Source organism: Clarias gariepinus, chromosome 20 (assembly GCF_024256425.1).
Source record: "Clarias gariepinus isolate MV-2021 ecotype Netherlands chromosome 20, CGAR_prim_01v2, whole genome shotgun sequence".
In the NCBI taxonomy this organism is placed as follows: Eukaryota; Metazoa; Chordata; class Actinopteri; order Siluriformes; family Clariidae; genus Clarias; species Clarias gariepinus.
In genome coordinates, this window is record NC_071119.1 from 28,967,772 (window position 1) to 28,981,442 (window position 13,671).

At 41.6% G+C, this 13,671-nt stretch overlaps 1 protein-coding gene across 1 annotated transcript; it reads right to left on the reverse strand.

The window, feature by feature from the left end:
* Positions 1 to 6,804: 6,804 nt before the first annotated feature.
* LOC128508466 (uncharacterized protein DDB_G0271670-like) lies at positions 6,805 to 10,503 on the reverse strand. The gene is made up of 6 exons (XM_053479813.1): positions 9,295 to 10,503; positions 8,035 to 8,155; positions 7,735 to 7,934; positions 7,422 to 7,483; positions 7,180 to 7,331; positions 6,805 to 7,045 (listed from the first exon to the last, which is right to left on the reverse strand). The coding sequence occupies exons 1-6, from the start codon at positions 10,501 to 10,503 to the stop codon at positions 6,954 to 6,956; spliced, it is 1,836 nt and encodes a 611-aa protein (XP_053335788.1). The 3' UTR covers positions 6,805 to 6,953.
* Positions 10,504 to 13,671: the final 3,168 nt, after the last annotated feature.

Consider the following 13,671-nt stretch of genomic DNA (forward strand, 5'->3'; position numbering starts at 1 on the left):
CAATTTGACCTAAAGACTTGACTTTGTGCAAACTGTAGCTTTGATATGACTTGCTTTATGACCTTGTTCAGCTAGACAATAAGGACTTGCTGGTGTGTGCTGTGTGACAACAGCTTTCAAAAAAGAATTAAACACTGGAATTATTTCAGCTAAAGACTCGGATAGAAGGGGATACTGTATCAAGTTTGTAGGACCTTATATTTTACTTTGGGGTGACCACCACCAGTTCAATTCCCTTAATTAAACTTGCATCCATCATGCTTGCCCTAAGCCCACACATTTTAGCGAGTAATGATAAACATTGTCATGAAAAAATTAAAGAAAAAGCTTCACATGCTGATAACCTAATTTATTGTGGGATTTAGCTAATGTATTTAGTTATTTTACACTTTACCACATATTTTAACAGCATTGCATCAGCATTTGTTTCTCTGATGCTGCACTTTACGGATCATTCTCAATTACTCTCATTCATACCACATGTCACCCAAAGGGTTAGGGTTAGGGTTGGGGTTATGGTTAACCCTAACCCTAACCCATTCCCATCACCTTTTTTTCTTTTTTTTTCTTTACTCATCCTTTTAACCAATAACACATTAGGGGTGTCCCTAATTACATTAGTGTGACACTGTGTCATGTGCACACTGCTTATATCCACATTAACTACACATCTAAAATTATCTTTAAAAAAATGAGATATGTAACATACAGTGTAATGAATTTACTGGCATATATTTGTCTATCACCGTAGCATTTACTGAACTCACAGCTGAAGTGCAGAATTTACATTCATACACATACAACAAGGGCAACCGATTACATTTTACAAGAGTCAAATCCTCAGGCTAAATACTGATTAAATCTCAAAAGTTTTATACCTAATTTACATAAGACATTTTCGCCCCAATAGATTTACTGGGCAGCAATAAGAGAGCAAAAAGTTTAAAATTATTATGCACACCTGCAGAAAGCCACACACTTGTCTATGTGAAGCTTTCCCCAGCTGCATGTCCTGAAGTGCCCACAGAGTTCATGAATCTGCCCCTCTGTTTTACTAAATTGTAAAATTCACAGGCTTTAATGACTTAATGACCTGCACAAATTCTACCAAAACATATTTGTGCCTGCCATGGAGCTGCAATTCAATTGTTGGCATTTTGCTGATATACTTAAAGATTCTACATAAGATACGTACCTACAGTGGATGTTTCATATTTATTATAAAGATAAGTAATGGCTTTATTAATCACACAAGAATAGCAAGGTTTTCTTCATTGTGAGCAAGAATTGTTAGTTGGAAAAAAAAATTACTCACCCTCCCCTTCAGGCTGCATCACCTCAGTTCAGTTCCCTCTATCCGCTCTTCATCTTTCCTGCTATTCTCCCATCATGTTCTCTTCCTCTCTGTGCACTTTCTCAAACTCAAGCAGATATGTTTATCATGTCAGTTTGCAATCAGTTGTGTTCCACGCCAAACTTTTGATTATGTTGATTATCCCAGACAGGATTTCACATCATGTACTTGTCTTCAGTTTTCAGCTAAGTTTTGTGAAAGTATTTTCCCAGTTTAGACATCAGTAGTCCTTTACAGTACGTTCATGTAAAGTTGGTCTAAATTCCTTACAAATACAAGTGTCCACAAGGTATGTCCTCCAGCCTGTCTTGGGTCTGACAGCTATTTGTTGACCTGCTCCAGTTCTCCAGCTCCATGGTCTGTGCACGAGGGTTTTTCCTTCCTTTTCCTTTCCTTCCCACCAGTTTGAATATGAGCATTTTACAGAGTTAAGCGGTTTCTCATCCTTCAGGGGCTCACTGCTGAATCGATTGTCTGGCTTCTGTTTTTTCTGTTTCTCTGATATATGATGACACAGGTGAGGTCAGACTTGTGTTTCTGCATGCGCTGCAGAGCTGTATGATGGGGTTGAGGGCAGTCAGGAGCAGTGGGTTGTGGACTTCTTTGAGGTGGACAGCCATCCAGGTCAGGATCTGTCTTAACACACTGGAGAGATAATGAGATAACTGCATTGCTTTTCTGCTAAGTAATTAATGTTTCTACATTTCCCCTACTTGTATCACTCAGGACTATAGTTGTCAAACATAAATTAGATGTTATCTTTACCACAGGAACTCGATGAAATCTTTTCTTAAGTTTTGCTGTCATCCATGATTTTTACTTGTCAATTTGTATGTGCCGCTATCTCACAGTGAACTCAGTCCCCTTGACTTTGACCTGTGGACCCTGCACTCTGACTTGATTTACCTCTGAAGGTTCTTAACCAAGCGTGTCCGCTGCAGGGCCAGGTTTTCGTACACCAGCAAACCCAGTACCCACTCTCTCTTTTCTCCTACTCACTTTTCGTGGACCTTGCACTTTTGGGTATTTTAAGATTCAAGTCTAAATCTATCTCAGTCACTGTGAGAGCACGCTTCTTACTCAATTAATGATCTTTACGCTTAACCATATAATTTCCTTACCACTCAACTTTAGTTCTTTTAACTGATCCCGGTGTTGAGGTGAGATTGAGAATCCTCGGTCCTTTCATGCTCGATTACCAATTGGGCATTCGAGATAAAGTGAATAAGCCACTACTGCTGCTGGCAACACTAAGTATTGTGGTGGAAATCCTGAAAACATTATAAAGACAAGTAATTCATACACTGAGTAAGAGCAAAGTAACAAAGGTTTTAAAGTTCTGCAGATGGACTAGTCTCATACAGCAAACAGTTGCAGCATGGGGAAAGGTGATTTCTTTCTCTCAGCTGTCCCATTTTATACACAAAACACTTTCTAAATTTCCCAGCCTATTAGTTAAGAGTGCTGCATTCCGATCGGTAAGTACTTCCTGAGAAGTAGACTGCACAGGGAGCAGAAATCAGCAATTCATTGCTCTTTCTGTGATTCGGATTTGAAGAGCTGAACTTTTCTCTACCTGAATTTTCTTCATTTAAATTTTGAGGTTGAAACATAATAAAGATGGTATTTTTAACACTTGAAAATATTTTTGAACAGCAATTTAACTTGAATATTTTTGCATTTAATTCTAAATGCTTGAATTACATTTTCATTTAAAATATACAACAACAATATATTGCAATGCCAAAAATTTCAAGCATTTTTATTGCAGCAAGTTTTTTTTTTTTTTTTTTTCAGTTCATGTAATTCAACATGTAATTTTGCTTTGGAGAATTTTGGAACTGTTATACTTCGATATCTGGTTTCACGCGGAAAGACTGGAATCAGTAAATCACTTACTTACAGCCACCATGCGAAACCACATAGGTGAAATACATACTACTGTCTGATCAGAGACAGGCACATGCAGTTCTAATTGGTCTACTGTATAACTTAAAGTATTAAATAATTAAACCCGTGTTGATTCAGTTCTACATGTAAATTATGTATTTAATAACAAACTACCTAACACACTTATGCTGATTAAATAATAATAATAATAATAATAATAATTAACACAATACACTCTAAAAACTGGGTTAAAAACAACCCAACCTTAACCCAGCCACTGGGTCACTATTGGACAGATCACACGCTGGGTTGTTTTGACCCAAATGCTGGGTTTTACCATTTAATCCAGAATTGTGGGTTGTCCATATGAACCAATCAGTGGGTAAAACTAACTCTTTCTGGATTGACACATTCCATTTGATTTAGTAGATAAATATTAAATATAATAAATAAATATAAAATAGATGTAACATTTATTTTACTCTCTGTAAGACTGTTAAACCAAGAGGCCCCTGTAAATCTGATTTATATTACTTTTTTGCATTTAATACAATGTTTAAACACTTTTTATATAAATATAATTTTATATTTGTATTTTCAATACAAATCTTATGATGCCAACATTACATCAGACAGTCCCAATCTTAAGATTTTAACTATTTATTTTAGCTATTAGTTATTTAAATATTAGTTTAACTACTTCTATTTATTTTATTTTCAAAGGGACATTAAGAACAAGAACAATAAAACTTTTAAAAATATTATTAAACAAATGTGGGCTGAAAACTTCTTGTCCACAAAAAATGTAACAGATGAGGACTCATGTCCATCAATCTGATCTACAGTATGCTGGAGAAGCTCCCAGGTGGGAAAACACGGCTTTGTGTAGTTCAAAAACAATATGTGTACAATGTGTACATAAATTAAAAAAACACTTTAAAACAAACATCAACAGCCTCCACCAAAGAGTCTGCCTCAATAGCCTTTTCTTCAACAATAGCGAAGCGGCCTGTCAGGCTACGTTTACACTGTCAGGTAAATGTGACCCAATTCCGATTTTTTGCTCATATGTGACACATATCGGATATGTTCTATGTCTGTGTAAACAGGGAAAAAAATGCATGCATTTCGAGATCGGTGTCAGGCTTCCTTCATATGTGGAAATAAATCAGATATAAATCAGATATGTGCTAATGTGATTGTCGTGTAAACAGACATCTGATTTCCTGAGGCATTGCGTTCTGTACGTCATCAAAACTGCGACTTCTTCGCGGTTTAATGACGTAATGTTATTCTCCGGTGCGTGGAAGCGTGTGTGGAATTATAACATCTCAGGTGACATGGAAAAGGATAAGCACCCAGCCCTAAATAAAATTAGGGCTGAATAAAATTAAGAAATCATGTATTTGGTAAATGAAGCATATGCACAGGCTGCAATTATGCCTTTTTTTTCTCCTCCTCCGTTTTAAAATCATGGTGACGTTTCGCGAACTTTGCATATATCACAGAGCGTCAATCTTGGCAATTCGTCTATCTTGGCTAGTGTGTAGCGCAAGAACCTCTCATTAAGTACTGTACGCGCGATGTTTCAGATGGTATAGCGAGTGTAAACACGTATATCTGATATGGGTCAAAGTTGAAAGAACGCGTAAACAGACGGTCAAAATAAACAGATATAGATAACAAATTAGAATTAGGCATTGAGACCTGCAGTGTAAACAGCATGCCATAATAGACAAATATATAAATGAAATTACCAAACTGTCGCTAATATTTTCATGTAACCTGTAGTGACAGTGAAACGAACCGGGTATACAGTACAATCATAGTTGATTGACAAACAGCTGACAACACTTAGCCAGCTCCAGAAACAATGTGAAGCATGCCAGTGGTTGGGGTTGTATAGCGCAGTATGGAATAAGTACGATGAGATGACAGAGTAGAGGTTTAATACCCCTACAGTATCTCATCTACACGGTTTCGCGCAGTGGCTGTGAGTACAATTCATCATGATTCAGCGTGAGTTTTGGTGCCGTGGTTAAGTTTCCATTTTACCACGCAAAAATATTAAACATGTTTAACATGCGGAAGCTCGCGGACCTTTTAGATCTTCGGGGAACGTCGGGCGGGCACTCGAGACGGCTCACAGTGCCTATTACCCCTAACTCAAAAACTCGCGCTGAATCATGATGAACCTTACTTATGGCCACTGCGCGAAACCGCGTAGGTGATATAAAGATATAACACCGCATCTCACAGCAAGTCAAACCGCATAAGTGAGATAGGAGTATAAAGCATTACAATCACTCAGAAAAATTAATGGATGCAGAGTTTGAAACTCCCAAGTTTACTTTCTCATTTAACTAAATAAAATTTCATAAAATAAAACGTGTCAAAAGAAAAGCCCATCCAGTTATGGATAATGGCTAATGATCAATGAAACATATTTTAAACAAAAAGCAGCAAGCAGCTGGACATCGGGACGTGGAGCCTAAGAACAATGCGTTGGACTGGCAAGTGCAGGTCTAAGCAGGTCAAGAAGCTCCATAATCTGTTGCCTTGGAAGGCGAAATCTTACATGGACCACACGGCACCGCGGATGGCGCCGTCTTAGGTTTAGCAAAACAACACGCTGTATTGCTCCCAAATTGTTTGCCACCTGTTTAACACTAAAAGTGATCGCCAATTTTAATGCATTAGTCACATTATGAAATAGGCTAATTAAAAGTCACTCTATTAGTTCTGATATCAAATAAAATAAAATTCTTAAACAGGCCTACAGTATGTTCCATAATTAATACGACTTTGATACCGTGCCATAATGAGCTTCCATATACCGCTGATTTATAAAGACTGCTGCTTAGTGGCGGCGACTAGCGTCTTAAGCTGAAACTACACTAAGAATGAGTTAAGGTCGGTCCAGACCAACCTTACGAACGTGTGACTTACCTAAGAGTAAGTAAGCGTATGAACCTTTCGAGAAATGCGCCATAACGTTAAGAGAAAGGTTAAGGTACAACTTAAGAACTACTTAGCGATAAGAAGCTTTCAAGAAACCAGGCCCTGATCATTATGATTTATACACATTGACATTTTCTACAAACTTCCATAATTTTCTTTTGACTGTGTAAAGCTGCTTTGCGACAATGACAATTGTTCTAATCTAATCCTTGCTAACTAATATCACCCAAATAAGTCTGAGTTCCTCTCAAGGTTTTTTCTATTTTTTTATTTTATCTCAGGTTTTTCAGTACACCTGTATCAACTATCGTCTTGAATAATCTTGGACAAGATTAAAAAAATTGATTGGAAAGAAACACAGCACTCAATCCAGCCATTTCTATAGCTTATACAGTTCTGTGGTTTTATATGTTTAAAGTTTTGTCCCAAGGGTTTAGGGAAAACTGTGTTTGACAGACGAAAATTCTCATACTTTAAGACAGATAGTCTTCATTATTTAATGTATTTATTTGTTGTAAAATTTTCATTCATACAGTTTTTATAATTGTTGTACACTTATATAAAGCAGGTATGTACATGTCTGTGTATAAACTTTTTAGGACAGAATGTTGATAAGGACCCTCATTTATTCTCTGGTTTAATGGCTTTTTTTTAAAGGTATCTTTGTTAATAAGAATGAGTAATTTCCCCATATTCCTTTTATCTTATAAATAACTGTATTCAGTATTGTAATGGTTCAAGTGAGGAGCTAGAAATGCAATGCAAGTGAAAGCAGAAGTGATAGAAGAGACATCCAGATCATGGACAGTGAGCTGGCAATCACGGGTGGCATGGAATTACCTGCAAAATAAATAAATAAAAAATTACATAAAATTAAATACACAGAAAAACATATTTACATTTTAAATTATTTAAATAAAATATTTTTATTATAAATAAATAACACACTTAAATCTGTGCAAATGTATACTGACCAAAAGACTGAATGACATTGATGGAGCTTGGAATAACAGAGAAATTCAAGCTGCTAAATCCATTAAGAATAACATTTTTCACATCAGATACAGTAACCTTTGGGCCACTAGAGTTAAAGTAAAGGTTGCTGTCTGTCACAACAGAACCACTCCTGCAAGGGCACAAATATGGATATAAAATATAAAATTAAGTAAACAATCCACCAATAACTGAACATTTAAAAGCACATATTCCAGCGTACCTGAATTGTAAAATTCCCATGCGTATGAAGTTTTTAAAAGATGTAGAGTACAACGGTTCAACCTAAACGAATGTTAGAAATGACTCAGGTGAGTATCAACAGTAGTCAAACCAGTCTGTCACATTTAGTACTAGGTGCATTTAATTAATATACTGTATAATGAATACACAACTTTAAAAATGTTAAAATATATATATTTTAAAAAACATGTTCTTTAGGCCGTATTAATTGGCAACAAAATTTCAAAGGGGGCAAATTATATTACATTTTATCAGTTCCATTTTAAGTATCAGGCATTATCAATAATTCATACCTGACTGCGGATAATGTTAGCTTTTGCTGCAAACTGTGGAGAGTTGCTATTGACCAGGGCTGGATTAAAAGCTTCATCAATGCTGAAGGTCAAGTCAAAAACTGCAGCTATATTTTCAGGCACTAAAGTTGTGCTTGTAGCTGTACTCAGGGATGAAGTTGTTGTTGTTGAGCTGTTGTTCTGAGTGGAAGTTGGGTTTACTGAAAATATGTTTGTTTCCATTAATTCACAGGTTAAATGTAAATTTTGAATAATTGTTAATAAATGTTAATAAACCTTTCTTTAAAGGTGTGTACTGACCAGGAACCTCACTGATGTTTATAGAATTTGAAATGATGTTCAACTTTGAGTCAGTGGTCGACGCATTAACAAGCGTGGCTTGTAATGTGGACTCAGTTGGGATGGTGTCATTGGCATTAAACTGAAGAATGGAATCGACCACTGTAGAGCCAGCACTAAAACAATATCCATAGTTAAATGCTTATTAAAATTGCCAAATGAAAAAATATTCAAAGAAGTGTTATTATTTCTTACTGGAAACCAGAAATAACCATCTTGATGAAGTTTTTGTGTGCTCGTTTGTAAACTGGTTCAAGCTGAAAAACAGAAGAAAAAAAAAGATTTTTTTTTCATTATAAACACTGAAAAGTTGGGTTTGTTTCAATTTGATGTAATTGTAGGTTTAGGTAACAAGTAACTATATAGAGAGCTTTATAAATTTTTAAATGCAGACATTTGCCCCATCGCAAAGCAAATGTCACTTATTTTACAATATTCACAGAAAGCTACAGTAAGAAAGAAAATCTCACATATAACTAGTAAACAAAAATGTATACAATAGTGGGTTTTTTTACCTTGTGCTCAGTGGCATGTTCTCCTTTTAATCAAAATAAACTTCTGTTTTTCACTGTGTTTTGCAGTGAGGGTAAATGGGAGATTCTGACATATTCCTATATGGAATTTGACTGATTCTTACTATTACTGCTAAATTGCAGCTGGAGGTCTGATGCATGTGACTCTTATATTGCTTATTGAGCCACGCTAACCTGGTTTATCTGCACATGTTAATTTTTTGTAGTGTCATTTTATTATGACTTTTAACATAGACTATAAGAAGTATGGAAACAATTTTGTTTGTCAAAGATATATAAAAACCCATCATGGGGTAAATACTGAATATTTTGATATGATGGTAAATTTAACATTTACTAATTTGTATGTAATAAATGAATCTCCTAATTCATTATTTAATCTTTTTGCTGCATATTAAGCGTTTGGTGATGTATCTGGTTTGTATTGAATCATGCTGAGTACTCCAGAAGTTGCAAAAGTAGCAATGTATGATTTACAAAACACACACACACACACACACACACACACACACACACACACACACACACACATATATATATAAAGCATATAAAGCTCATCTCATTTGGTTAACCTAAAAAAAAATCCCCACAACATTTCTTGTGTTATACAGCAGCAAGCCTATTTGATCAGCAACTTATTAAAATAGATTGTAAACAGATTTTTATATTCATTATCAATAAAACATACCTGATTACGGACATTTGTAGCTTTTTCGTTAAACTCTAAAGAGTTGGTATTAAGCAACGCTAAATTAAAGGGTTCATTGAGGCTAAAAGACAATTTAAATTCTGCAGCTACTACAGAAGGAGTGGACGAGGCGGTTGTATCTGTGCTTGGAGTCAAAGTCGTAGTTTTTAAGCTGTGTGTAGATGTTCTTGTGGGTAAAATCATGGTGGTTGAGCTATCTGTAGATGTGCTGGTAGATGAAGTGGTCTTTGTTGAGCTGTCTCTGCTGTCTGTAGACGTGCCAGTGTGTGACGTGGTAGTTGAGCTGTCTGTAGACGCGCTTGTGTGTGACGTGGTAATTGAGCTGTTTGTAGACGTGCCCGTGGGTGACGCTGTGGTCGTTTGCCCGTCTGTAGACGTGCGCGTGGGTGACATTGTGGTCGTTTGGCTGTCTGTAGATGTGCTCGTGTGTGACGTGGTAGTTGAGCTGTCTGTAGACGCGCTCGTGGGTAGCGCTGTGCTTGTTTGGCCGTCTGTAGACGTGCCAGTGGGTGACGTGGTGGTTGAGCTGTCTGTAGACGCGCTTGTAGGTGGCGCTGTGCTCATTTGGCCATCTGTAGACGTGCCTGTGGGTGACATGGATGTTGAGCTGTCTGTAGACGCGCTCGTATGTGACGTGGTAATTGAGCTGTCTGTAGACACGCCCGTGGGTGACGTGGTTGTTAGGCTGTCTGTAGACGCGCCTGTGGGTGATGTGGTAGTTGAGCTGTCTGTAGACATGCCCGTGGGTGGTGCTGTGCTCGTTTGGCCGTCTGTAGACGTGCCTGTGGGTGACATTGTGCTCGTTTGGCCGTCTGTAGACGTGCCTGTGGGTGACATGGATGTTGAGCTGTCTGTAGACGCGCTCGTCTGTGACGTCGTAGTTGAGCTGTCTGTAGACGTGACCATGGGTGATGCTGTGGTCATTTGGCCATCTGTAGATGCGCTTGTGTGTGATGTGGTAGTTGAGCTGTCTGTAGACGTGCCAGTGGGTGATGCTGTGGACATTTGCCCATCTGTAGGCGTGCTCGTAGGTGACACTGTGGTTGTTTGGCTGTCTGTAGATGCGCTCGTGTGTGACGTGGTAGTTGAGCTGTCTGTAGACGTGCCAGTCGGTGATGCTGTGGACGTTTGCCCGTCTGTAGATGCACTCGTGGGTGGCGCTGTGCTTGTTTGGCCGTCTGGAGGCATGCTCGTTTGTGACGTCATAGTTGAGCTGTCTGTAGACGTGACCATGGGTGATGCTGTGGTCATTGGGCCATCAGTAGACGTGCTTGTGTGTGCTGTGGTAGTTGAGCTGTCTGTAGACGTGCCCGTGGGTGACGCTATGGTCGTTTGCCCGTCTGTAGACATGCTCGTGGGTGACGTGGTAGTTGAGCTGTCTGTAGATGCGGCCGTGGATGAAGTGGTAGTTGAGCTGTCTGGAGACGCGCTCGTGTGTGACGTGGTAGTTGAGCTGTCTGTAGACGTGCCCGTGGGTGACGCTGTGGACGTTTGCCCATCTGTAGACGCACTCGTGTGTGACGTGGTAGTTGAGCTGTTTGTAGATGTGCCCGTGGGTGACGCTGTGGTCGTTTGCCCGTCTGTAGACGTGCCTGTGGGTGACATTGTGTTCGTTTGGCTGTCTGTAAATAGGCTTGTGTGTGATGTGGTAGTTGAGCTGTCTGTAGACGTGCCCGTGGGTGACATTGTGTTCGTTTGGCTGTCTGTAGACGCGCTCGTGTGTGACGTGGTAGTTGAGGTTTCTGTAGACGCGCTCGTGTGTGACGTGGTAGTTGAGCTGTCTGTAGACGCGCTCGTGGGTGGCGCTGTGCTTGTTTGGCCGTCTGGAGGCATGCTCGTTTGTGACGTCATAGTTGAGCTGTCTGTAGACGTGATCATGGGTGATGCTGTGGTCATTGGGCCATCAGTAGACGCGCTTGTGTGTGATGTGGTAGTTGAGCTGTCTGTAGACGTGCCCGTGGGTGACGCTGTGGTCGTTTGGCCGTCTGTAGACATGCTCGTGGGTGACGTGGTAGTTGAGCTGTCTGTAGATGCGGCCGTGGATAAAGTGGTAGTTGAGCTGTCTGGAGACGTGCCGGTGGGTGACGCTGTGGACGTTTGCCCATCTGTAGATGCGCTCGTGTGTGACGTGGTAGTTGAGCTGTCTGTAGACGTGCCAGTGGGTGATGCTGTGGACGTTTGCCCGTCTGTAGACGTGCCCGTGGGTGACGCTGTGGACGTTTGGCCATCTGTAGACACGCTCGTGTGTGACGTGGTAGTTGAGCTGTTTGTAGATGTGCCCGTGGGTGACGCTGTGGTTGTTTGCCCGTCTGTAGACATGCTCATGGGTGACATTGTGGTCGTTTGGCTGTCTGTAGACGCGCTCGTGTGTGACGTGGTAGTTGAGGTTTCTGTAAACGCACTCGTGTGTGACGTGGTAGTTAAGGTTTCTGTAAACGCACTCGTGTGTGACGTGGTAGTTGAGCTGTCTGTAGACGCGCTCGTGGGTGGCGCTGTGCTTGTTTGGCTGTCTGGAGGCATGCTCGTTTGTGACGACATAGTTGAGCTGTCTGTAGACGTGACCATGGGTGATGCTGTGGTCATTGGGCCATCAGTAGACGCGCTTGTGTGTGATGTGGTAGTTGAGCTGTCTGTAGACGTGCCCGTGGGTGACGCTGTGGTCGTTTGGCCATCTGTAGACACGCTCGTGTTTGACGTAGTAGTTGAGCTGTTTGTAGATGTGCCCGTGGGTGACGCTGTGGTCGTTTGCCCGTCTGTAGACGCACTCGTGGGTGGCGCTGTGCTTGTTTGGCCGTCTGAAAGCATGCTCGTTTGTGACATCATAGTTGAGCTGTCTGTAGACGTGACCATGGGTGATGCTGTGGTCATTTGGCCATCAGTAGACGCGCTTGTGTGTGATGTTGTAGTTGAGCTGTCTGTAGACGTGCCCGTGGGTGACGCTGTGGTCGTTTGCCCGTCTGTAGACATGCTCATGGGTGACGTGGTAGTTGAGCTGTCTGTAGATGCGGCCGTGGATAAAGTGGTAGTTGAGCTGTCTGGAGACGCGCTCGTGTGTGACGTGGTAGTTGAGCTGTTTGTAGACGTGCCTGTGGGTGACGCTGTGGACGTTTGCCCATCTGTAGACGCACTCGTGTGTGACGTGGTAGTTGAGCTGTTTGTAGATGTGCCCGTGGGTGACGCTGTGGTCGTTTGCCCGTCTGTAGACATGCTCATGGGTGACATTGTGGTCGTTTGGCTGTCTGTAGATAGGCTTGTGTGTGACGTGGTAGTTGAGCTGTCTGTAGACGTGCCCGTGGGTGATGCTGTGGACGTTTGCCCGTCTGTAGACGTGCCTGTGGGTGACATTGTGTTCGTTTGGCTGTCTGTAGACGCGCTCGTGTGTGACGTGGTAGTTGAGGTTTCTGTAGACGCGCTCGTGTGTGACATGGTAGTTGAGCTGTCTGTAGACGCGCTCGTGAGTGGCCCTGTGCTTGTTTGGCCGCCTGGAGGCATGCTCGTTTGTGACGTCATAGTTGAGCTGTCTGTAGACGTGATCATGGGTGATGCTGTGGTCATTGGGCCATCAGTAGACGTGCTTGTGTGTGCTGTGGTAGTTGAGCTGTCTGTAGACGTGCCCATGGGTGACGCTGTGGTCGTTTGGCCGTCTGTAGACATGCTCGTGGGTGACGTGGTAGTTGAGCTGTCTGTAGATGCGGCCGTGGATAAAGTGGACGTTTGCCCATCTGTAGACGCGCTCGTGTGTGACGTGGTAGTTGAGCTGTCTGTAGACGTGCCAGTGGGTGATGCTGTGGACGTTTGCCCATCTGTAGACGTGCCCGTGGGTGACGCTGTGGACGTTTGGCCATCTGTAGACATGCTCGTGCGTGACGTGGTAGTTGAGCTGTTTGTAGATGTGCCCGTGGGTGACGCTGTGGTTGTTTGGCTGTCTGTAGACGCGCTCGTGTGTGACGTGGTAGTTGAGGTTTTTGTAAACGCACTCGTGTGTGACGTCGTAGTTGAGCTGTCTGTAGACGTGCCCGTGGGTGACGCTGTGGTCGTTTGGCCGTCTGTAGACATGCTCGTGGGTGACGTGGTAGTTGAGCTGTCTGTAGATGCGGCCGTGGATAAAGTGGTAGTTGAGCTGTCTGGAGACGCGCTCGTGTGTGACGTGGTAGTTGAGCTGTCTGTAAACGTGCCCGTGGGTGATGCTGTGGACGTTTGCCCGTCTGAAGACGTGCCCATGGGTGACGCTGTGGACGTTTGGCCATTTGTAGACACGCTCGTGTGTGACGTGGTAGTTGAGCTGTTTGTAGATGTGCCCGTGGGTGACGCTGTGGTTGTTTGCCCGTCTGTAGACATGCTCATGGGTGACATTGT